The 26,792-nt window shown below is 34.7% G+C and overlaps 1 protein-coding gene across 1 annotated transcript in view; it reads left to right on the top strand.

The window, feature by feature from the left end:
• Positions 1 to 7,824, top strand: part of Faah2 (fatty acid amide hydrolase 2) — a 135,214-nt gene extending 127,390 nt beyond the window's left edge. Inside the window, exon 9 of the mRNA XM_048796711.1 lies at positions 7,375 to 7,824. Within this exon, the coding sequence (XP_048652668.1) occupies positions 7,375 to 7,550 (176 nt within the window). The 3' untranslated portion in view covers positions 7,551 to 7,824. The remainder of the gene's footprint in view (positions 1 to 7,374) is intronic.
• Positions 7,825 to 26,792: the final 18,968 nt, after the last annotated feature.

A 26,792-nucleotide genomic window follows, 5' to 3' on the forward strand; every position in this document is an offset into this window, starting at 1 on the left:
TTTTTCCTTTAAGTTCTGAGTAATCTCATATATATATATATATTATATATATATATATATATATATATGAAAATGTGATTGTCCATATATCACATATATGTGATATATTGTGTGTGTGTATATGTATATGATATATAGATGCATCACATATATATCACACATAAATATATGATATAAGACATATCACATTTTCTATATCAATTCATCTATTGATGGGCATCTGGACAAGTACCATAACTTGGTTCTTGTGAATTGTGGTGCTATGAACATTGATGTTACTGTAACAATATACTAGTCTGATTTTAGTTCTTGTGGACAAATGCTGAGGAGTGGGATAGCTGGGTCATATGGTAGTTCCACTCCTTATTTTTGATATAGAAAACTATACAAAATTGCATCCTCAAGAACATACATAAAGAGGAAATTCAATGTGGTTTATTCCTATATGTACATAGGAAATGTAGGTAAGATTCATTCCACTATTCTTCCCTTTTCCTTTCCCTCCTTCCTCCCCTACAATTCCCTTTATGTGCTGCACTGATGCCTTTTCTATTTTCTTGGACTCTCCCACTTTTTCTTTTTCTTTTCTTCCCCTTTTTTTGATCTAACTTCCACATGTCATAGAAAACATTCAAATATTGACTTTCTGGGATTGCCTTATTTCACTTGGCATGATATTCTCCAGTTCCATCCATTTTCCAGAACACACAATATTTTCATTCCTATTTATGATTGAATAATACTCCATTGTGTGTGTGTGTGATTTTTTTTATCCATTCATCTGTTGATGGGCACCTAGATAGGTTTCATAGCTTAGCTACTGTGAATTGTGCTGCTATAAACATTGATGTGTCTGCATCCACACAGTATGCCAATTTTGGAAATTTTAGATATGCATGGAGGAGTGGGATATTTGAGTTTTATGTTGGTTCCATTGCTAGTTTTATTAGCCATTTCTATAATTCTTTATAGAGTGGTTGCACTAATTTGCAGTCCCATCAACAATGTAAGAATGTACATTTTTCCACAGCTCGCCATTATTTATTATTGCTTTTTTTCCTACTTCACCTCCAATGTAACACATTATATTGCTTATTTATTTTTATTAGCAATTAATTTATTTATTGTAATTAGGTATGTATTACAGCAGAATGCATTTTGATTCATTGTACACATTATCAGCACAACTTTTTATTTCTCTGGTTGTACATGATGTAGCATTGCATCATATGTGCAATCATACATGTACCAAGGGTAACGATGTCCATCTCATTCCACCATCTTTCCTGCCCCCATGCCACCTCTTCACCCTTCCTTCCCCTTTTCCCCATCAAGGTTGCCCCATTTTTTCCATGCCCCTCCATTATGGATCAGCATCCACTCATCAGAGACAATATTTGGCCTTTGGTTTTTTTAGCATTGGCTTACTTTGCTTAACACAATATTCTCCAACTCCGTCCATTTGCCTGCAAATACCATAATTTTATTCTCTTTTAATGGTGAGTAACATTCCATTGGGTATATATACCACAATTTCTTTATTCATTCATCTATTAAAGGGCATCTAAGTTGGTTCCACAGTTTAGCTATTGTGAATTGAGCTGCTATAAACACTGATGTGGCTGCATTACAATAGTATGCTGATTTTAAGTCCTTTAGGTATGAACTGAAGAGTGGGTCAAATGGTTGTTCCATTCCAAGTTTTTAAGGAATCTCCACACTTCTTTCCAGATTAGTTACACCAATTTGCAGACCCACCAGCAATGTATGATTTTGAGTTTTCCCGCACATCTTCGCTAACATTTATTGTTGTCTGCATTCTTTTTAAAAATATATTTATTTGTTTATTTTTATGTGGTGCTGGGGATTGAACCCAAGGTCTCACACATGAGAGGCAAGTGCTCTACCACTGAGCTACAACCCCAGCCCTGTTGTCTGCATTCTTGATAACTGCCATTCTGACTGGCATGAAATGAAATCTTAGAGGAGTTTTGATTTGTATTTCTCTAATTACTAGAGATGTTGAACATTTTTTCATGTATCTGTTGATCAAATATATATCTTCTTCTGGAAGTATCTGTTCATCTTATTAGCCTATTTATTGATTGGGTTGTTTGTTTCTTGTTTGGTGTTAAGTTTTTTGAGTTATTTATGTATTCTGGAGATTAGTTCTCTGGCATGTGTGAGGCAAAAATGTGTTCCCAAAATGTATGCTCTCTCTTTACCATTCTCATCCACCATTCTCACTAGAGTGAGATGAAATCTCAACGTAGTTTTTCTTTTCTGTTTTTTTTATAGTCACAATACCTTTACTTTATTTATTTATTTTTATGTGGTGCTAGAATCAAACTTAGTGGCTCATACATGCTAGGCAAGTGTTCTACCACTGAGCTACAACCCCAGCCCCTCAATGTAGTTTTGATCTGAATTTCCCTGATTGCCAGAGATGTTGAATATATTTCGTTTGTATGTCTTCTTTTGAGAAGTGTCTGTTTAGTTTTATTGCTATTTATTAATTGGCCTATTTATTATCTGGTGTTAAGTTTTTTGAGTTCTTTATATATTCTGGATATTAATGCCCTGTCTGGCAGAGATCTCACATTATGTATGTAGGCTCTCACTTTACACTCTTAATTGTTTCCTTTGCTGTGAAGAACCTTTTTAATTTGATGCCATCACACTTAGTAATATTGGGTGTTATTTCTTGCTGTTCAAGAGTCTTATTAAGGGGGCTGGGGTTGTGGCTCAGTGGTGGAGCATTGATCTAGCATGTGCAAGGTACTACGTTCTATCCTCAGCACCACATAAAAAAAAAACAAATTAAAAAGAGTTTTATTAAGGATGTTGGTGCATATGCTAATACCTTGGGGTGTTGATCTTACATTTTATTATACCTGTAGAAAAATTCTGTTCTAATTCCTAGGTCTTTGATCCACTTTTAGTTGACTTTTGTGAGGGTGAGAGATATGGGTTGAGTTTCTTTTTTCTACATATTGATAGTTAGTTTTCCTGGCACCGTTTGTTTCAAAATCTTTCACCCAATGTATATTTCTAGTACTGTTGTCAAGTATCAAAAAGTGTCTAGGGGTATTTCTCCCTGTGTGCTCTATTCTATTTCATTGACTTCATGTTTGTTTTGGTGCCAGTGCCATGCTGTTTTTATTACTATGGCTCTGTAGTACAAATTTAGGTATGGTATTGTAATGCCTCCAGAATTGCTCTTCTTGCATTGGCTATTCTGGGTCACTTAGTCTTCCAAATAAATTTTAGAACTCATTTTTCCAGTTCTGTAATGAATGCTATTGATATAAATATTTTTTTAATTTTTAATATTTATTTTTAATTGTAGTTGGACATATTATCTTTATTTCATTCTTATGTGGTGCTGAGGATCCAACCCAGGGCCTCACACATGCTAGGCGAGCACTCTACCACTGAGCCACAACCCCAGCCCCGCCATTGGTATTTTGATGAGGATTTCATTTAATCTATACAGCCCTATTAGTAGTATGGCCATTTTTTACAATATTAATTCTGCCTATCAAAGAACATAGGGGTATCTTTTCATCTTTTAAGACCTTATGCAATTTTCTTCTAGTGTGTTCTGGAGTTTTCACTGTAGAAATATTTCACCTCCTTGGTTAGAATTATTCCCAAGGTGTTTTTTATTTGGTTGGTAGGTTGGGTTTTTTAATTTGAGATTATTGTGAATGGGATAGTTTTCTTGACTTTTTTCTCAACAGATTCATTGTTGGAATATAGAAAAATTGATTTATGAATGCTGATCTTGTACACTGTTACTTTGATCAAATTTTTACCACCTCTAGAAGTCTTCTGGTTGAGTTTTTGGCTCTTCTAAATATGCTATCATGTCACCAGGAAAGATAATTCTACCTCTTCTGCCTATTTTAATTAATTTTAATTTCTTGATTCATTGTTTTGGCTAAAGTTTCAAGAACAAAATTGAATTAGAGGGGTGAAAAGGAATATCATTTTTTGTTCCCAATTTTAGAAGAAATGCTTTTAATTTTTCTTTATTCACTGTGTTGTTGACCTTGGGTTTGTCATATATACCCTCTGCATTGTTGAAATAAGTTTCTTCTATCTCTAGTTTCCCCAGTCTTTTAAACATAAATGGATGCTGAAATTTGTAGAATACTTTTTTTGCATATATTGAGATAATCATGAAATTCTGATCCTTAACTTTATTTATTTGTCCATCAGGAATGTTATTCTGATAATGTCTGTCTTTGACGTGTCGTTGGTTTTGGTATCAGGGAGATACTGGCTTCATAGAGTGAATTTGGCAGCTTTCCCTCCCTTTATATTTCATGGAATAATTTGAGGGGGATTGGCATTTGTTCTTTTTAAAGATTTGATAGAACTCCTACTGATCTTTGGCATTTCTTTATTGAAAGGCTTTCAATTGCTGCCTCAATTTCATTTCTTGATATTGGCCTATTTCCGTTTTCTTTATCCTTATGGCTCAACTTTGTAGGTCATTTGCATCCAGAAATTTGTCAATATCTTCTACTTTATTGGAATATAAATTTTCACAATAGTTTCTAAACATCCTCTGGACTTAATGAGTGTCTGTGGTGATATTTCCTTTTTCTTCACATTTTTTTTAAATTTTGGTTAGTTTAGCTAAGGATGTATCAATGTTGTTTATCTTTTCAAAGAACCAACACTTTGTTTTATTGATCCTTTGTATAATTTTCCATTGCAATTTTATTTATTTAGGCTCTGATGTTAATTATTTTCTTCTTCTACTGATTGTGGAATATTTGAATTTTTCTGGTATCTTGAGGTATAACATTAGATTATTAATTTGTGATCTTTCCATTTTTTATTGTAGGAACTCAGTGAAATAAACTTTCCTCTTAGAACTGCCTTTATAAAGTCCCAGATATTTTAACATGTTAAGTCACACTTCTAAGTTTTTAATGTCCCCTGATTTTTTCTGTGATCCATTCTTTATTTAAAATTGTATTATTTAATATCCAGGTTTAAAATTGTTTCTGATTTTATCTTGTCATTATATCTAATTTCATTCCACTGTGATCAAACAGATTTCAAAGATTTATATCTATCCTTTTTGTATTTTTAAGACTTGTTTTGCGCCATAAAATATGATCTACTTTAGAGAAAAATTGATATGCTCCTGAGAAGAAAGTGAATTTAGTTGTTGATGTATGAAATATTCTATAAATGTCTTTTAGGTCCATTTGTATAATAGTGTTGTTTAGCTCTGAAGAGTCTTGATTTATGTTTCCATTACCTAATGGTGAGACAGGTGTGTTGAGATCACAGTGGTATTGTATTTTTTGTCTATTTGATTCCTCATATTGAGAAGGTTTTTCTTGTTGTTGCTGTTGTTATATATGTATGTACACCAATGCTTGGGATATAAATATTTGCAATATAACTTATTGGACGATTCCCTTAACCAGTATGAAGTGACCTTCTTTCTGTCTTCTGATTAATTTTGACTTGAGGTTCACTTTGTCTTATATGAGAGTAGCTACCCCTTCTTGATTTTGGTTTCCAAGTGCATTTCATATCTTTTCTTCATCCTTTTATTTTTCAGTCTATGTATATCTTTGCATGTAAGTTAGTCTATTATAAACAATATATGATTGAGTCTAGTTTTTAATACACTATGCCAGTTAATGTCTGTTGATTGAAGAGGTTAGACCATTTGCATTCAGTGTTATTATAGAGAAATTTTTATTTTTCTTTTCTTTTAATTTATTTTAAATATTTATATCAAGCTTTATTCTTCTTTATTTGTTCCTGTGTGATTTATTCTTATGCTGGTTTTCATTTTTAGTCTTTATATCGTTTGCATTAAATATTCCATTTTTGTAGTGAAATCTTGGTGGTTATGAATTCTTTTAGTTTTTGTTTATTATGGAATATTTTTATTTCATCTTCAATTCTGATGGGTAGTTTTTTTGGATAAAGTAATCCTGCTTGACACCTATTTTCTTTTAGGGTTTGGTATATATTGTTCCAAGCCCTCCTGACTTTGAGGGTCTAGGTTGAGAATCAGTTGAAATCCTAATTGGTTTACCTCTAAATATAACCTGCCATTTTCTCCTGTTGCTTTTGAAATTATATCCTTATTCTGTATTTTAGACATTTTCATCTTTCTTTGAAGGATTCCAGAATTGAACGAAGTTGAATAGTTTTCTCCAACTCTTCCCACCCCTCATAGAGGGGTGATGTGGTCAAAGTGAAACAGTTTTTCTTGCCCTCTAATGTGGCTTTTCTTAGTTATGTTGTCCAAACAGGTTTCTCAGCCTCTTTTAACTTCAGATATATTAACAAATATTCTTATCCATGAACACTTGCTGCATGCGTTTTCTTGAGAAGCACTGAAGCTGGAGAATTCTATTCTTCCATCTTGTGAAATTACCCTTTCTACTGTTCTTGCAATTTTTGATACAGGTTCCAAGACAATTCAATGAAAAAATAATAATCTTAAACCAAAATGATACTGGGAAAACTAGATATTCAGATGCTAAGAATAAAGTTGGACCCCTACCTCAAAGCATATGCAAAACCTTATTTAAACTGAATCAGATGCCCAAATGTAAAGGGTAAAACTTTAAAATATTTAGAAAAATACATGAGTTAATCTTTTATCCGTGAGTTAGTGAGAGCTAGGAATAACCAAAATAGGAAATCAATAGAGATAAAAAACAGATTAGTGCTTGCTAAGAGTTCGGGTAGTACAGAAATGGTAATTAGTAAGAAGTTATTTTGGGGATGAATATCTTAGGATATGGTAATGATTGCATCACACTCTAAGTTTTTTTGACAATTATTGAGTTCTATATTGGAAAGTGAAATCTTAGTTTATGTAAATTATTCTGCAGTATAGATTCATAATACAAATGACTAATGCAAATTGATATTACAAAACGTTCACAAATGAATGGAAAATCTGAGAATACATTATTATCTGAGAAAACATTAGCTTACCCTAGCATTTACTCTAATTTTTTTGAAAATACCAGAGAGTACAATTTAGAAATAGTATACCGAGAAGACACTTGTGCTCTCATTCACATTTTATTTATGAGTTCAGTTATGAGACAACATTTTATTAACAAAGTAACTTTGAACATGTTATCCTACTTCTCTCTTCAGTCATCTTATCAGTAAATAAGGTTAATATTGCTCCTATCATGAGGTTGCTGTGATACTTCATTAATTTACTACGCATAAACTCACTACATGTGTCATCAGCAGATGGCAACCCAAATTATGCAATAGCTATTATTCTCATTATTGACCAAATGAAGGGTGAAATAAGTTTTCTAAAACAAGTTGACTACTCAAGTTTTCCCTGTTTGTTTTCTTTAGGTGTCTTCAATGCCCTTGGTTTGCCTGTGACTCAGTGTCCACTGGGGTTGAATGCCAAAGGACTTCCTGTAGGCATCCAGGTTGTGGCTGGACCCTTTAATGATCATCTTACCCTGGCTGTGGCTCAGTACTTGGAGAAAAGTTTTGGTGGCTGGGTATGTCCTGGAAAAGTTTAGCAGGACATTTTCCAAGGTCAGAGTGTCTGTGCACATGCACATGCACATGCACATATGTGCATGCATGCACATTTCTATTGGTTGCATGAAATCAAGCACCAGCAAGCATGTAGATTGAAAATATTTGGAGAATATTTTTCTTCACTTATTCTTTCTAATTTTATTTCCTGCACTAACTTTTGTTTGCATTATAATGGTAATACTTGATTTCCACTTTACTGGATAAAGTGTACATGTAAATGAATAAGTGCAATAAAGTTTAAAAGATGATGTATTGGTGTCTAATTTGTGTGCATTGTGGAAATCAAAGAAAGGAATTGATTCTAATGAAAGTATCTTATGAACCTTCATGGAGGAGATGGTGCTTAAGCTGGGAAGTGAATGACAGTTATGTGATTTCCAGGAAGGCTGTGGATTAAAGGAATTATAGTTGGAAGGAACTATAATAAAAATGGCAGAGCATTAGATTTTCCTGAGTGTTTGTGCATCATAAGTTGGTTAAGACTGGTTTGGAAGCAAAAAAGATTATAGAAGCAATTAAACAAACAAACAAAAAGAACCTCCAAAGTCACTGAAAAAAATAATGATTTTGTCCCTAAGAAGGTCTAGAATCAATTGCACCTCAGTAAAAATAATCATGGAACATAGATTTTTGTTTCAAATACATTTCCCCATAAAATAAAACAGCTCTTCTTGGAAAGAAAGTTGTTTCCAGGAATAAGACGGTGAAACTATAAGAAGGATCAGTGAACTTGAAGACAGGCTATTTAAAAATGTATGGAGGAGAAAAAAGAAGGAAATACATATGAATGAGCCTATGAGATCTAGATACAGCATCAAGAGAGCAATATGCAAGCAATGGGCATTCAATCAAGAGTAGAGAATGATAAAGAAATAGAAAGTTTATTAAAGAAACAATAGCAGTAAAAATTCCAAACCTGAAGAAAGATATAAATACCCAGGTATAAAAAGGCCAAAGGCCAAGAATCAGATTCTACTTAAAATAACTCCACAATATATAATAATCAAGCACTCAAAAACAAAGAGATGATCTTGAAAGAAGCAAGAGAATAAGAGCAATAAAATATAGGATATTCTTGAACAAAATGGCTGGCTAGCAGTGCCTGGCATGCTTCCTTCCACAACAAAGGACAAAACAAGGGAAACAAATAGCAATTTCACCACAGTGTTTGAGAATCAGAATACAACGGTATGTGGCAGAGATGTTGCTGAGCACAGATATATGTAAAATCAATTATAAACCAAGTATTAATTCACCAGTGGGGAAAGGAGAAATATGAGACCCCAAGGAGTCACCACTTCTATCCCAGATAACAAATTCACTTACTATTGGAAAACTGTGATCTTCACAGTCCTTGAGCCCATTTTTTGGAACTTCTGGGCTACAACACTGCAACATGCCCCCTGAAAAAAGCCTCACCTATATTTTGCCCCATCTCAACAGGCTTTAGATGCATGGACCCATCTTGATAACCCAGCCTACCTCGGAAATTGTGATTAGGTGGACAGCTACTCCCAGCAACTCCACTGACCCTGCCATAAAAATAAAAAAGAGACCTCATCCACTGTTTAGATTTCTGTAACTAAAGTTTAAAAACCTGACAAAAAAAACAACATAAAGAAAGGTAAGTCTATTTTTTGCCCATGATTTCAGAGGTCTCAGTCCATAGATAGACAATTCCAATACTCTGAACCTTAGGTTAGGCAGAACATCATGGCAGAAGGACAGCAGCTCAGCACCTGACAATAAGGAAGCAGAGAGAGATCTCGTCACCAGGGACAAATTATAAACACTGAAGTATATGGTTACCTATCTGTCCTCCAGCCCCACCCTAAACTCCTCCCATTACCTGGCTCTGTCTACAAAGAGGGCCCACCAAAAGTAACTAGCTCCTCCCATGACCTGGCTCTGCTAAACCCTACAAAACCCAGAACCTCATGATGACCCACCACCATTTTCCTTCTGAAGATGTGCCCCTCTGGTGCTGAATAAAGCATTGCTGGTCCATGAAGTCAGCCTCTATTTTCTTTTTCTTCTTATATTATCTTTCATATGCTTTCATTTGGTTGCCTGACCAGTTTCTTGGGTTCTTTAGACCCATTCCCATTCTAACAAACCTCCAGTTTTTCTCTCTCTCCATGAGACCTCCAAATCAGAAGCCACTTTGGCCATTTTTTCCCTAATGTTACACTGGCTTCTCATTCCTCTGAGAGGTAGGATTCTTTCCAGTCTCTTGCAGAGGTGCACTGCTCAAGATCCTTTCCCTTAGGCTTCTCCAGCCCCTGGGGCCCCCCACTATTGAGATTGCAGAGAAGATGTTCTCTAATTCTCCAATGGAACTGTCCAATGACAGAAGGCATCAGGGGACACCCTGACATCCACTACAATCTTGGTTAAATGTCTTCAACATGGGAACTACCCAGTCCATTCCACCAGACTGTCCCTTAGGTTGCCTCATTGCTCATCCAAAACCCAGGGTTTCTTCAGCAACCTAGCTGTGATCTAAATAAGGCCCCCAAATCAATGGCCCAAATTCAGAATTCAGGACCTTTAACCCACAAATCCTCCAATATTTGAACAATTTCCTCTAATGAAATATCAAACAACCTGAGGCTTTCTACTATAGTGGCATCCCCTCTTACACAGAAAGTCTTAACTAAGTCTCTCCAGAAATCTTCACCATAATTGATTTTAGGACTATCAGCAAGAGTCTCTACAAAAGAGTTCAGTGTAGGTAAACTTCCTATTTTCCTATTCCTTTATTTTACTTGACCACTGGCCTGGAAGAAATCAGCACTCCTAGTGCTGAATGCCCCTTTACTAGTTTTGCACAAACATTTATCGGTAGAAGTGTGTTTGCAAATGCAAAATGTGTTTAAAAAAAGACAAATACTTTAACAATGCCAGCCTCTGCACTGAGCTGGAGCTTCACAGAGATGTCTACATTTCTAGGATAAGAGCAGTCACCAATTGGGCTTCATGGTAACAGCTGGCAGGGGGAGGAAATACAGGGGAGAAGAAGCTCTCCCCTTCTCAAGTATTGTCCTTGAAGGGTTAACTTGCCCAGTACAGTGAAAGAAAAAGGTACTTTTATGTGAATTTCTGCAGACTGAACTTCTGAGCCCTCCCCTTACATGCTGGGTATAAAGTTCTGAAACTACGTGACCTTGGGGTTCAGGGGATTAATTGATTACAGCAAAAGCTGTGTCCTATGAACCTGGCTGAAGCCAAATAAAACTGTTGCCTGCTATCTTTCATGCCTTGCCTCATCTGTCCCCTACAATACTACCTCCAGGCTTTTTTGGTTTGTTTGTTTTACGCCCCCCCCCCCAAAGTTCTCATTGTGGTAGCTTTGCTCTACAATTAATTCTCACCAACACCCCACTCCATAAGCCCTGTAGATCAAGTCCTGACCCCCATCCCTCTTCTTCATTTACTACCCTCAAAATAGCAGTGCACCATGGCTGGGATTACAGCTCAGTGGCAGAGCGCTTGCCTCACATATGTGAGGCACTGGGTTCAATCCTCAGCACCACATAAAAATAAATAAAAAATAAAGGTATTGTGTCCATCTACAGCTAAAAATAAATAAATGAATGAATGAATAAATAAATAAATTTTTAAAAATGGCAGTGCACCAAATAAGCTCTTGCCCACAGTTTACTTGTGTGCATCAGTGCTGCCTACAGTGAGGTCTATGTGTTGGAGAGAGTGCAAGTCCATGTTCAGGTAACTGCACACCCTTGGTAGTGGTCCACATGGACCAGTCCCACTTCCTTGATCCCTCTTGCCATCCTCCTGAGAAGCCCCTAGTTGCCGCTGCTTCCGCATGGCCCAGGCTACTCTGATGTTCACCATTACTTGCACCTGCACCCACCCCACTAGGATGGGGCTCTTGCCACGGGAGGAAGTGCATGCGTGGGACCACACTCTGGGGATGTGTGCCTGGCAGCAACCTGTGGGGCACCACAATGTCATCTGCCATCGCATATCAAAACAGGTGGATTGGATTTACTCTCACCCAGGTATTGGAAATGTCTGTCCTAACTTGCTTCAGTTTTTTTTTTCCTGTGGGAGAAATTTTCTGGGTGGAACAGAGGAAGGCTTGAGACAAATGAAGGCAGCTGGCCAAGACCACCCCTGTTGCTACATGAAGGTCATATGTCCCAAATTTGACCTACATTCCTGATAACTTTGGTAACTAATATCCTTAAAGATTTATAATCCCAAATAAAGGCCTTGTCCTCATTGGCCTTGTTATGGGAAAAACTTAGCTCTTGCACGTCCAAGTGAGAAATTAATGATTTCTATAATTGTCATGATATTCATTGGCAGGTTCGAGATGCTGCAACATTTATTTTATATTAATCTCATTCCAGTACTCATGTTTTTTTTTTTTTGTTTCCCTCATTGGAACACCCACCCCCCAGATGACTTTAAAACCTGTTCTTTCTGAACTACGTTTTTCCACAGACCTCTCAACTGACCCAAGACATTCCTAAGAGGGAAACCTAAACTGCTTTCCCCCGCATCACCCCCTCACAACTTGAAACAGCCAGAGTGATCATCCTCCATTTTCTTCTAACAGCAGTTAAAATTATATTTTCAGAGGGAGGAATGAGTCAATGGAACAAAAAGACAGTGTGGGTGATAAATGATTGGGTCAGAAATATGGGGGCTAACTCAGGAGGAAATAAAATGTTAATCCACAGGACACTTGCCCCTCCTCCACCTGTTACCGAGATAATCTGTCTCCAGGGAATTGTTCCTTCCTAAAAGAAGTTGTTAATGAATGAATGTTCCCTAGGCCACTCCCTTTCTGCCTGTATCCCTTGATGGCTTTGATCCTGCCCTTGTATCAATTCACCTTTAGCCCAACTTTTTTCACTAGTCACATAAAGATGGGGGGGGAAGAGAGAGTAAGGATGGGAGGAGAAGAGTGCATGCTAAATGCTGACCTCCACATGCTTTCAATTTCAGGAAGCAATTTACCTGAAGCCCTGCCTGGCCTCTGAGGACAGATTATGTCACATTTCTTAGCAAACTACCTGTTTACTGCAGAAGAATGCATACCCAAAATAATGTTTATAAGAGGAACCAAGTTTCCTTGAAGTAGGAAACTTTTATGACATGATCCTGAAACTAAAAAAGATTCTCAAGATAGAGCTCCCCTAGCTTTAAAATTAGACTATCTTCTCTAGACTCTTATAAAACACATTTTTTCCTGTACTCCCCTCAGCTGGCAGGAAAAAGAAAAAAAATCTGTATCAGTTAATTAGAGTAAAACTAACCCTCATCTCTCCTAGCTCTGGAATCCAAATTATTTATTTTCTGTAGTGGATACATCACCCAGAGCACTAACAGGCTTGCGTCTCACTTCAAATTGAAGAGCATAATATAAAATCATGGTCCTGTGAGTAAGAGGACCCAAAAGAACAAAGGGAACATGAAAGAAATTTTAAGGGTACAACTAGCTGGCAAATGTGCTCCCTTAAATTAAAATAGTTATCAAAAATTAATATCCTCTATTCTTAGTGAAGCCCCAGCCAGAGTTCATGGATGGAATGGCAAAAACTGCTGACCCTTGAGGCTCTGGGATTGGGGAGTTGCCCCTAGCCAAAGAAACAGTTTTCTTGGCACAGGCATCCATATTTCTTCTGTTCTCTTTATTTTTGTTCAGAGGGAAGCCTCATCCTTAAAAATAATAGTAGAGGATGACTTAATCACACTTGAGATAAAGAAGATGCCTAATAATTTTCTGCATCAAACCTGTCCTGATTAGTAACTGGGAGATAAAAATGTTTCAAACACCCTAGGCATGAGCTGTAACTCAAACAGCAGATTCCCTTGGCTTCTGCCAAATTTCACCAATGCTTACATTGAAGTATAAGTGGCGAAGTCATTCCCAGTTTACAGAATTTGGGATCAGAGGGGGGAAAAGTCTGTCACTTTAAATCCAAGCTATTTTTCTTCTTTCCATTGAGAATATTTGCCCAAATATTTCAGAGCTCTCTCTTATTTTTTTCAATATCTCAACTGACTAATCTGAGACAAAAAGTAAACTGCGTTCATTACTCCTTTATAAGAGTAATGAATGTCAATTTTATTTTTTCCCTTAGGACACTTTCCTTTTTAATTCTATATTTTTGAGCTCCTGGTTTTATTGTGAATTAACATTTGTTATCCTACACACCTAGATTAATATGTTTTTTTTTTTCTGATCAGTCCTATTTTATCTAACTATAGAGGTTTCCTTATACTCTGCTTTGTTTAGAGGTCAATTTGCAAGGGATAGCTCTCAATCTAATAGGTTTTGATAAACATCTGTAGCTTTACAGTGAAAATCTATCTTCAAAATTATAAGAAATTTGTTTTTTTCCTGGTTTATATATGTGTGCATGCCTGTATATTGTCATGTCTACATATGTGCAGGTGTCCATATATCATGTACATAATATCAAAATTGGCATATAGATAAATGAGTGCTCATACATTAAAATTTAAAAGAAAAATGGATCCAAATACCTTTAGTTCATGTGATTTAAAAGGTTCAATTTAAATTAGGTAAACAGATAAAAATAAATATATCTTTAAAATTATTAATTCACAGGTTTTTCTACATTGTCAGACAATTTATAGTGTTAATTTCTATAAAATGTCTAGAATGTAATATACATGGTTTCTAGGATTTTTTTCAATAAGAAAGACATGACAAATGCTGTTCACTACACTACTTGTCTGATATCTTGGTTTCTACAGTTAGAAATAAGTAAATGAGATTGATCTTTTTAAATGAATGAAGAAGACATCTGCTTAACTTATAAAGGGCTAACTGCTAAATATAACATGGAGTACTCTTGACTTTTGAAAAATTTTATAAGGTAATATACTTAAATATAATTGGAATTTTTATAAATTGGTAAATTTAAAAAGTTTTAAAATTTCTTTGTCTGCGTCATCACTGAAAACAAGGTTACTAAGAATTAAAAGTTCTAATGTTATGGGCCACGCTATATGGGCAATGACCAAAGAGACTCCATTTTACCCTGAGACTCTATATCATGTAAGAAATGCTTCCCCATGCACCTAGCATAACATACTTGTCAACACAAAATAGCAGTTCTTATACAATGTAAAATTGTATGCCAACCTGGAAATTCCCATGGGAAATATCAATGTACCCATTGAATTGTATCAATAACTGACCATTTCAGCTTCTGAACTTGTTTGCTTGCAGCCATGTCAACCTGGATGTGTTTTTTGCAGGCTTTGCCTTTAAATATTCTAAAATTCTCTGGCTCAGTGCTTTTCCTTGCAGAGACAGTTATAGGTTCTGCAGGGAATAGTCACCAGCTGGCTGGCTAAATAAAGACTCTTTAACTTGGACAAAACTGGGACTTCATGTGTTTTCTGAATTACATGCCCCACAACACAACAGGTATAATTCTATATGCAAAGGGTCCAAAAGTTTCAATTGCATGTCAATTATAGTATTTTAAATCACAAAGTATTTAATCTTATTAAAATGGAGTAATTTGTCTAAATTCAGAAATTTACAAGAGTTTTTTTCAGAGTATAAATTAAGAAAAGGTGCCAACAGCTAGAAAAGAGAAAAGGGAAGGTTCTAGTTATGGAAATATATTTAGTAAAAGGAAAAAGAAAATGTTTCTGGATAAGAAAGTATTTGTGTAGTAAAGTTGTAATACATCTAAGTAAACAACAGGAGGGTCTGAGTAAGTGATAAGAAGGTCTGTGTAAATGAAGGGTAAATTTCAAAAATTTTCTGTGTAACTAACTTGATTGTGTATAATTAACACAATCAGTTAAAACTATTCAAGGTTTTTTCCCTAAGGTCAAGTATTAATGCACTGTTAAAACCAAAGTTTAATCTATGTGTTAAAATGACAAAGATTTCTTAGAAAATTAACTTACTCTTAACATTATTTCTGTTAAGTTTTATTATTTAGAGAAACTAGTCTTAAAAGAATTAGGGTTTGTACAACTCTGATTAAACAGCAATTGTTATTTTAGAATATCACATTACATTCAGGCTCTAGATTTTCTTTTAAAGCTAAATTTGGTTAGTATTCTCCATATACTAAATGTGTTCATATCTTCCAGGTATACAATACAAGTCTTTAAAATAGGAGGTTTAAATTAGCATTTTTAAGAGAGAGAGAGAGAGAGAGAGAGAGAGAGAGAGAGAGAGAGAGATTTAATACTTATTTTTTACTCTTCAGTGGACACAACATCTTTATTTTATTATTTTATGTGGCGCTGAGGATCAAACCCAGTGCTCCACGCATTCTAGGCAAGTATGCTACCACTTGAGCCACATCCCCAGCCCTTAAATGAGCGTTTTATCAAGCTGGTATTCTCCAAACTAAAGTTGTATGCAATGGTTAATTTATATTCTATAAAAACGGCAAATTTAATATTAGAGATTTATTTATTTCAGTTAAGGTTCTGTAACTGCATATGTTATCAATAAAATATATGTAAAACTTTATGTTACTTTTAACTCTTGGGTAAAAATTAAAATGTAGTTTTAAAAGATTATGAGGGCCTGATAAGTTTAAATGTTAACATTGTAAAACATGAAAGAATTTTGCCCCTTTCTCCACAAAGAGAAAGTTAAAAGCTCTTTTAGATTTTGTTTGATTCATGTTTTAGATGTAATGTTATATTTTGTTAGCCAGTATTCATATAGACTCAGGAACAATATATAAACTTTATAAAGTGATATTTTAAAAAGAGGCAAAGATCAACTTTAGAAATAAAACATATTATCTAAGATTTACCATGAGCTCCACCTCACCTGAGTTAAGACTCTACTTCTCAACTTACTCCATGTTGAGATAATTTCAAAGTAGGCTACACTTAACCTCATTTAAAGTTATGTACAAATTATAAATTTTATTGTAAAGATTACTGTAATCTCCAAATAAAGGAGATATAATATATAACTAAGTAAGGTTTAAGATTATAAAACTTTCTTATTAATTCAGAGTTATTATACAAACTCATTATGTTTTTATTCTTGTTAATTTCATTTTGTATTTTCCTTATAAACCTTAACTGTTCTCTGTTATTGTCTTACAGAAGCAGCATTCAATGTAACAACGTGAGTTAATTTGAGATAATAGGCCATCACCTATAGACACTATGTAAGGCTAATTTCCAGTGCTAATACTGAACCCTATTGATTAGAAGGTATAAATGACTGTAAAGTTCCATACATTAAAGATATAACCCAGTACTCTTACTTTACGGCTGGTGAAACTGGCTTGCTGAATATTTAAGACCAAAGCTTAGAGATTAAATCTAAGGAAGTAAAAGAGTAAAGAAAAATAGCCAATATTTGGCTCTGGCCCTCTGAGGCAACTTAAACCAAGGAAACAAGAGAACTTGTCTAAAGGATTTGCAACTCTGGGCCACATGACTTCCCAGTCATGGGGATCCATGAAACCCCAGAGAACACAAAGTGCACATGCTGAACAGTGTCATTGGAGAAGGGAGACATTCCTGATGCTTTGAGGAGAAGCCCCATTGTCAAGGAGACCCCAACCCATCCCAGCAGATGGCACTAAAAGAGCTAAGATGCTGCTCTCAAGTTCCCCAAGAGTGACCCACTGAGGGAACTCAGCTGACTCCTAACAATAGATAGGAACATAGATTGAACAGCTTGATCTTGAACACTTAACAAAAACAGTCATAACCAAAGTACAGCCATATCTGAGCATTTAAAAGAAAATACAATAGTTCTTTTAATAAAAATTAAGACATACACTTGTGTCAGCCCCACAACCCTGGTGCATCCCAAATTCTGAGGCATTTTTTTTCCTTTGTGGAGCTCATATTTACCCCTGCCTACCCAAAATTGTACTGGTCTCTTTACTTTGGCCTTTCTTACTCCTTAAATTGACAATTTACCTAACAACCAAAAGTTTCCCTATCCTGATAATGGCACACACCAGACACAACATAGTCCTTCAGTTTATTCACTTACTCATAGAGCTAGAGATATCCACTGGGAATGGCACAGGAGTAGCAGGATTAGGAACCTCTTTTCACTACTATAAAACGTTTTTAGAACAGGTTATTGAAGATATCCAATGGGTCACCAATTTGAAACTGAGTTTACAAAATCAATTGGATTCCCTGATATCTGTCATCTGACAGAATCATCAGGGCCTAGATTTACTTACTGCCAAATGAGGTGGCTTTTGCCTCTTCCTCAGGAAGAATGTTGCTTCTGTTTCAATCATTCATGACAGATAAAGGATAAAAGTTAAATAACTATAGTACCGATTGGAATAACTGGTGAAAATTAGCTGATTCCTAAAATGGTAGGCTTCCAGGTTTCTCCCTCTTTTAACCCTCTAATACTCATTTTTTTCTAGTAATAACTTTTTACTTTCTTTATTGAAGATTATGTTGAAGCTTCCTCTCTTTACACACCCCTCATAACCACAATAATAAAGACTGTAGATGAGCCTAAAATACCCCCAAACACCTTATCCTTTTCCATATCTCTGACAGGGGATCCCCTACTTAGTCCCTCTCCAGTAGCCAGATATTATGACATAGACCCAACTCATGAAGGATATGACATGATACCTACCTGTCCTCCTGCACCATCCTAAACTCCTTCCATTACCTGGCCTTGTCCACCAAGAGGGCACCAAAAGTAACTAGCTCCTCCCAAGACCTGGCTTTGCTAAACCCTATAAAATCAAGACCCTCAGGATGACTCACTGCCATTTCCCTCCAGTATATGTGCCCCTCTTGTGCTGAATGAAGTATTGCTGGTCCATGAGGTCTGCTTCCATTCTCTTTTTTCTTTTTTTTTAATTCTTTTTCATGTGCTTTAAAACACCAAAGGCATGCTCCCAGTGACCTACCTTCCAACCATATCCTATGTGCCTACACTAATATCCCAATTAATTTATATTAGTGGATTAATGCACTGGTTAGGTTAAAATGTAAAGGAATACCTGTGGAGAAAACCTTTGAGGAAACTCACAAAAAGACAGACACAGATACAAGCAGACAGACAGAGGTGGAGTGAAGAGGAGTGAAGTGAAGTGATGAAGAAGAAGTGTAGAAGTGAAGTGTCCACTCCTTCCTGCCTGAGAGTTTATTAACTCAAATAATACATACCTCCTGTTACCATGGCTATATTCTAATTAGTATTTCTTAAACACTGAGTACTAGCTAACTGAGATAAAGTCCAGGTTAGAATGCTCCTATTCTCTAGGGGCATGACCATGAAGACCAGATAGTCCTTACAAAGTTATCTTATTACTTCAGAGGGAGATGGCTTGGTATCCTAGTTCTGGGAAGCAAGATAAACTTGTGAAGAACATTGCTATGGCAGCCTGGCAGCCCATGCTTTTGCACAGGAGTTTCCCAATGGCCATGTATATCCTAGCAGCCAGGCATTCTGTGTCTTTGCACAGAAACTTTCAAGTCACCAAGCATGTCACAATCATGAAGTTTGTAGACCCCAATCACAAACACAAAACCCCCACATTAAGACTCTTATAACTCAATTATTTCACCTCTAAACTTTCTTGCACTGTCTTACACATAAATTATTGGAACACACTTACTATCTAAACCATAGCATCCACCATCCCACAGCCTCAGGAAATAATATGATGGCCTACCATAAACAACTTGACCTGTAGAGGACCCCAGAATGCAGATGAACTGTTTTTATCCACACAATTATTATATAGAATATATAAAGAATTTGAAAAAAAAACACCAAAAAAAAACCCAATTAACAAATAGGCAAAAGAACTAAACAAACACTCCTCAAAAGAAAAAAAATGGCCAACAAGTATATGAAAAAATGTTCAACATCTCTAGCAATCAGGAAAATGCAAATCAAAACTACATGAGGTTTTATCTCACTCCATTCAGAATAATAATCATCAAGAATGCAAATAATGCCAAATGTTGGTGAGGATGGAGAGTGGGTACAATTATACATTGTTGTTGGCACTGCATATTAGAGCAAACACCATAGAAAGTAGTATGAATATTTCTAAAAAAAAACTAGAAATGGAACCACCATATGACCCAGCTATTTCACTTCTTGTTGTATATCAAAAAAAAATCTAAAATCAGTATACCATAGACATGCAGTCACATCAATATTTATAGCAGTATTGCAATATCCAAGTCATGGAACCAAACTAGGTGCCCTTCAAAAGATTAATTAATTGAGAAAATGTGGCATTTATACAGAATGGAGTCTTACTCAGGCCATAAAGAAAAATGACTTCATGGAATTTGTCTGTAAATAGATGGAAATGGTCTCTCTCATGATAGTCTCTATCATACTGACTAAAAGCCCAAAAAAATCGGATTGAATGTTTTCACTGAAGTGAAAACATTAAGGGGAAAATGAACAAAGAAAAATTTAAAAAGGAGAGGGAACTTCATCCAAATAGAAGAAGATTAGTGGAGTAGGTGAAAGGGATTGAGGGGAGCAGGCAGGAATGAGGTAAAGGAAGACCAGTGGAATTAATCTGATGTGAATTTTCTATGTACACATGTGAATCTCACCATCATTTATATCCACAAGCCACTAATTAAAACACAACTATAAGTCAATTGCAGAAAAATCAGTAAAGTAGAGGGAAGGAACAGGGGAGGGGGCAGGGGAAGAAAAGGAAAGTACTGATAATTGAATTAAAGTGAATTAGATTGCATTAATTTACAATTATGTTAAAATCATTCTCAATGTTATATATAAAGTGTTAGGAAAATAAAAAACGAATTAAAAGCAGCACAAAGAGATTAGGGTGACAATACCACAAGAGCTAATAGCAATTCTAAATATATTTGGACCAAATATACAAGCATCCAAACATTTAAAGTCAGTATAAATAGACCTAAAAGGAAAAATATATTTCAACACACCAATAGTTGGGCATTTTAACACCTGAGTTTCAGTAATGGACAGATCATACAGCCAGAACATCAACAAAGAAACATGCAAATTACATTGCAATGAAGAGGAAATAGACCTATCAGACATCCACAGAGCTTTATATTCAACACCTAATAAATACAGTTTTTCCATCAGCACATGTTGTCATGTTCAGGATAAATTATGCAAGTGGTAAAAATTTGCTCCTCAAGCTGTAGGATCTCTATTCACCTCACTGATTTTGTCTTTTGCTGAGAAGAAGCTTTTTTAGTTTGAAATCATCCCATTTATTAATTCTTGATTTTAATTCTTGTGCTACAGGAGTCTTATTAAGGAATAGGAGCCTAATCTGATATGATGGAGATTTGAGCATACTTCTTCATCTATTGGACACAGGGTCTCTGGTTTAATTACTAGGTCCCTAGTCAATTTTGAGTTCAGTTTTGTGCATGGTGAGAGGTAGGTTTAATTTTATTTTGTTGCATACGGATTTCCAGTTTTCCCAGCACCATTTGTTAAAGAGGCTATCTTTTCTCCAAAGTATGTTTTTGGTGCCTTCGTCTAATATAGCTGTAATTATATAGCTGTTAAGTTGTGACTTCTATTTTGTACCACTGGTCTACCAGTCTATTTTGGTGCCAATACCATGCTGTTCTGTTACTATTGCTCTGTGATATAGTTTAAGGTCTGGGATAATAATGCTATCTGCTTTACCCTTCTTGCTAAGAATTTCCTTTGCTATTCTGGGTCTCTTCATTTTTCCAGATGAATTTCATGACTGCTTAATGCCCTTGATATTATGTTCATTATGACAATATTAAACCTGTTTATCCAAGCATAAGGGATATTTTTCCATCTTCTAAGGTCTTCTTTAATTTTTTCTTTAGAATTCTGTAGTTTTCATTGTTGAGGTCTTCACTTCTACATACTACCCTACAATGGTAGTCCACAAAATATGTCTCAGTAATTATATTCAATGAACTCATATTCTGTACCATTTCTGACCACAATGCAAATAAACCTAGGAATCAACTAAAAAATCTTGGAAACTATAAGAATATATAATATTTAAACAACTTATTTTTGCATAACCAACAAATCAATGGAGAAACCAAGAAGCACAATAAAATTTCTTCAAACAAAAGAAAATGGAAACACAACACACTAAAGCCTATGATATGCAGTAAAAGTGGCACTGAGTAAAGATTACACCAATCAATACCCACATGAAAATAGTGGAAAGATCTTAGATCAAAACCAAATCACTGCAACTTAAGGAATTAAGAAAATGAGAAAAAATATCAAAATATTAGTAGAAGTTAATAAAATATAAAGGTCAGAACAGAAATAAATCAAACGTAGACTAAAAGTAAAAAAAAATCAAGAAAACAAATAGCTTGTTCTTTGAAATGATAAAACACAAATGATTAACTAGACTAAGGAAAGGAGACACAGGACAAAAATAAATAAAATCATAGATGGAAAGAGAAATATTAAAATGACACCACAGAAATATAAAAGATCATTAAAACTATTATAAACAACTGTAGGTAAGTAAATTTGAGAGTATATAATAAATGACCAAATTTCTGGTTTAATACACCTCATGAGGGCTGAATCATGAAAAAAGAAAATATGATTAGTCTAAAACCATGTTGGAAGATTGAATCAACAGTAAAGTTTATCCCGTTAAAGAAAATCCCAGGGTCAGATGGTTGCCTTGCTGAATTCAAATATTTAAAAACTAACCATCTTTCTCAAGTTATTCCAAAAGTAAGAAGGTAAAATAATTCTTTTAAACAAGCTGACACTGGAAACAGAAAAGGCCAAAATATAAATGAAAACTAAAGAACAATATCTTTAATGCCATAGACTCTAATATTCTTAAAAATATACTACCATACTGAATCCAACAGCACAGTAAAACAGTATTCTTCATGGTCTAGTGGAGCTCATCACAGAAATTTAAGTTTAGTTCAATACATGCAAATTGATAAACATAGTATACCATATAAATGGAAGGAAAGTAAAAACCATATTGGCCCTCTTGAATTTTTCTATGTGCATGCATGAAAGTGGCATAATGAGTTCCAGCACTGGTGTATCCACAGGACACTATTTTTTTTTTAAAAAAGTAAACAGATTGAAGATAGTAGAGGGAGGGATGCTGGGTGGTGGTGGTAATGGAAATGGTGGGGATTGAACTGGACCAAATTGTGATCCATGCTTTTGTCATAATACCAGGGGGTATACATGTGTTGTATATAACTAAATAAATAACATGGTCATCTCAATGAATGCTGAAAGTCATTGAAAAAATATATTTTTAATAATATTTATGATTTTTAAAAAGCCATGGGAATTCAACACAACATAACAAAGGCCATTGGTAATAAGCCAATAGCTAAGCATATATAGAAAGCTGAAATCTAAGATCTGGAAAAAGCAAGGATGTTCACGGTGTTGGATTTTTATTGCTGTTACTAAAATATCCAACCAGAACAAATTGGAGGAAGAAAAATTTATTTTGGCTCACAGTTTCAGAATTTAGGCAACTTAAATAAATAAAGGGCATGCAAATTAAAAACACAGGAGGTCAAATTGTCACTATTTGCAAAAATCATGATCTACATAGAAGATATATAAAGAAAAACCCAAAACCTCCATCAAAACTCTATTATAACTTATATGTAAGTTTAGCAAATTTGCCAGATACAAAATCAACATTAAAAAATGAGTTGTGTGGCTATATGTCAATAGTAATTTATCTGGAAGGAAAAAATGTTCAACATTACTGGCAATCAAGGGAATGCAAATCAAAACTGTATTGAGATTTCATCTTATTTAAGTCAGAATGGCAGTCATCAAGAACACAAATAATAATAAATGCTGGCAAGAATGGGGGGTTCACATTCACATTATTGGTGGGATTATAAGTAAGTACAGCCATTCTGAAGAGCAGTATGGAGATTTCCTCAAACAAATAAAATCACCATACCATCCAGCTATCCCGTTTCTCAATATTTATCCAGAAGAACTAAAATCAGCATACCCTAGTCATATAGGCACATGAATATTTATAGGAGCAAAATACACAGTACCCAACTTTGGAACTAACCCAGATGGCTTTCAACAAATGTATAGTTTAAAAAGTTACATATAGGGGCTGGAATTGTGGCTCAGTGGTGGAGCATTTGCCTAGCATGTGTGAGGCCCTGGGTTCGATCCTCAGCACCATATAAAAGAAAGAATAAACAAATAAAATAAAGTTATTTTTAAAAATTACATATATATTGGATTTCAATTAGCTATAAAGAAGAATGAAATTATGACATTTTCTGTTAAATGGATAGAACTGGAAAACATCATGCTAAGTAAAATAAACTGGACTCAGAAAGTCAAGGCTTGAATGTTTCCTCTCACATGTGGAATTCAGATTAAAATAAAGGGAGAAAGGGTTAACCCCCAATAAATAGAAGGAGGTCAGTAGATCAGAGAAAGTGGATTGGGTGAGGAGAATAGAAAAGGAGAGGAATTGTGAACTGAAGTTGGCCAAATGATCCTATGTTACATACATGAATTCACCATAGTGAATTTCACTTATATGTATATCTATAAAGAACTAATTTAGAAAAAGAACTATAAACAAATAGCAGAAAGACATATAGAGGAAGGGGAACAGGGTTAAGAAAAGAGTGGAGAGAAAGTGGAAGTACTGGGGACAAAGGCTGAGAAAATTATATCCAACGCTTGTATGATTATTTCAAAATGAGCCCCAATATTGTGTGTAACTCTAATGCACTCATAAAAATGTTTAAATGTCAACAAAGCAATCTAATTTTCAATAGCTATAAAAATACAATAAAATAACTAGGAATAAATTTGATCAATTGGTGAAATACTTCTACAATGAAAATTTTAAAGCCTTGGTGAATGAGATTGAAGGGGATAAAAAAATTGGAAAGAAATCCAGCATTCAAGAATTGGAGCTCCTCAGAAGGACAGCCTTGTCAGTTTGCTCCATGCTCTGAAAATAAATCTCTTGCATGGGAAAAAAAGAATTGGAAGTATGAACATCATTAAAATGCAAATATTATTCAAAGAAATTTATTGATTCAATGAAATTCCTAGAAAATTACCAATGATAATGTTCAAAAATCAATTTTATACTTTATATGGAAACAATAATATCAATAAATTTGCTCAAATATCCCAAGCAATTTTGAGCAAAAATCAGGAGGCTCCCTGATTAAAAAAAAAATACTTTGAAGCTGTGGTGATTTAAAAAAACAATACTTTTTGTATTGGTAATAGCATGTTACGAATACAAAAAACAGTAAAACAGAACAACAGAACAAAACTGAGAGCCCAAAAGTAAACCCGTGCATCTACATTCATCTGCTTTTCAATAAATGTAGTAAGAGCAGGCATTGGAGAAAACACAGTGCTTAAATGAATTATGTTAGAAAACTGTATACCCACATGTAGACCTCTGTCTCTCAATACCCACAAAGATCTACTCAAACTGTACTAAAGAATTAAATGGCAAACATGAAGCTATGAAAATATGAGAATAAATCTTAGAGGTGATGCTTCAGGACATTGGTATAGGCAAAATATTTTTGAACAATAGCCCACAATCAAAGACAAATGTAACGCTGCAAATTACAAAAAACCAAACAATAAAACAAACAACAAACCTTCTGTACAGCAAAGGAAACACAAAACAGAGTTTAGATTCAGAATAAAATAATATATATTTTAATGTACATTTATGATAAGGGGTTGATATTCAGAATATATAGGAAAATCCTAAATTTTAATAGCATTTTTAAATGAGCAATGTATATAAATAGATATTCTCAAAAAATACTTATAAATACAACAGCTACATGAAAAAAATGCTCGTATCACTAGTCACCAGAAAAATGTACATGAAAATCACAATGAAATATCACCACACACCAGTAAGTATGGTCAATTAAAAAAAAAAAAGACTGAACATAACAAATGATAGTGAATTAATAGATAATTGGGAACATGAACACAATATTGGTAGGACTGTGAATTAGAACAGTCATTATGGAAAACAGTATGGAGGGTTCTTAAGTATTAAATATAGAACTACAATGACCCAGCAATTACATTACCCAATTCCTTTGGGTTTGTATCCAAAGGGAATAAAATCAACATATCAAAGAGACATCTTTATTACCAGGTTTATTATAGCACTATTCACAATTGACAAGAAATGATAACAACCTAGGTGTATATCAACTTATAAATTGATAAATAAAATATGGCATATACATGCAAGCATGCTATTTAGCCACAAAATACAATGATATCCTCTCAGTTGTGAAAACATGGATAGAAACATTATGATTATAGATCATAATGTTAAGTAATATAAACCAGTCATAGAAAGACAGGTACCACATGATTTTTCACGTATGGAATTAAAAAATTGATCTAGTGGTAGTTGAGATAGATTGGTGATTAGCAGAGGCTAGGGACATTAGTTTAGGCAGGGGTTGAAGATAAATGTTGATCAATGGGTCCTAAGTTATAGATAGGAACAGGGAACCCTGACTTTCACAGTACAATAAATAAAGACAAAAATTATATACCATACATTTCACTTAAAAAAATTATTAATATTTCTTTAATATTGGGATCTGTTAACATTGTCCTTCCCCGCACACAAAAAAGAGAAATCTTGGAACCCTACAAGAGCACTACAAATCTATAGGGTAAAAACAATACCACCCCAGACCCACAGAGCCAGATGGGAAGACACATGAGCAACATGAAAATACAAGGGAAGAAAGTGCCCTCCAAAAAATCAAGACACCACATCACTAGAATCATTGGCAGCCAAAACAGAAGAAATTACAGAGAAGGAGTTCAGGATGCACATGGTTAAAATGTTCTGTGAACTCAAGGAACGATATAAGAGATCAAATACAGGCAGTGAAATATCACCTCTACAAGGAGCTACAAAAACAAATACAGGAAGCAAAAAATCACCTCAACAGGAAGATAGAGGTTCTAAGAGAAACAAATGGAATTTCTTGATATGAAAGAAATAATAAAACAAATTAAAAGTTTGAATGAAAGCATCACCAACAGAGTAGACTAGTTGGAAGATAGGACATCAGACAATGAAGATAAAACATATAATCTTGAAAAGAACATAGGCCACACAGTGATAATGGTAAGAAATCATAAGCAGAACATTTAAGAAATATGGGATAGCATAAAGAGACAAAAT

The sequence above is a fragment of the Marmota marmota genome, unplaced genomic scaffold (assembly GCF_001458135.2).
Source record: "Marmota marmota marmota unplaced genomic scaffold, marMar, whole genome shotgun sequence".
NCBI classification, from domain to species: Eukaryota; Metazoa; Chordata; class Mammalia; order Rodentia; family Sciuridae; genus Marmota; species Marmota marmota.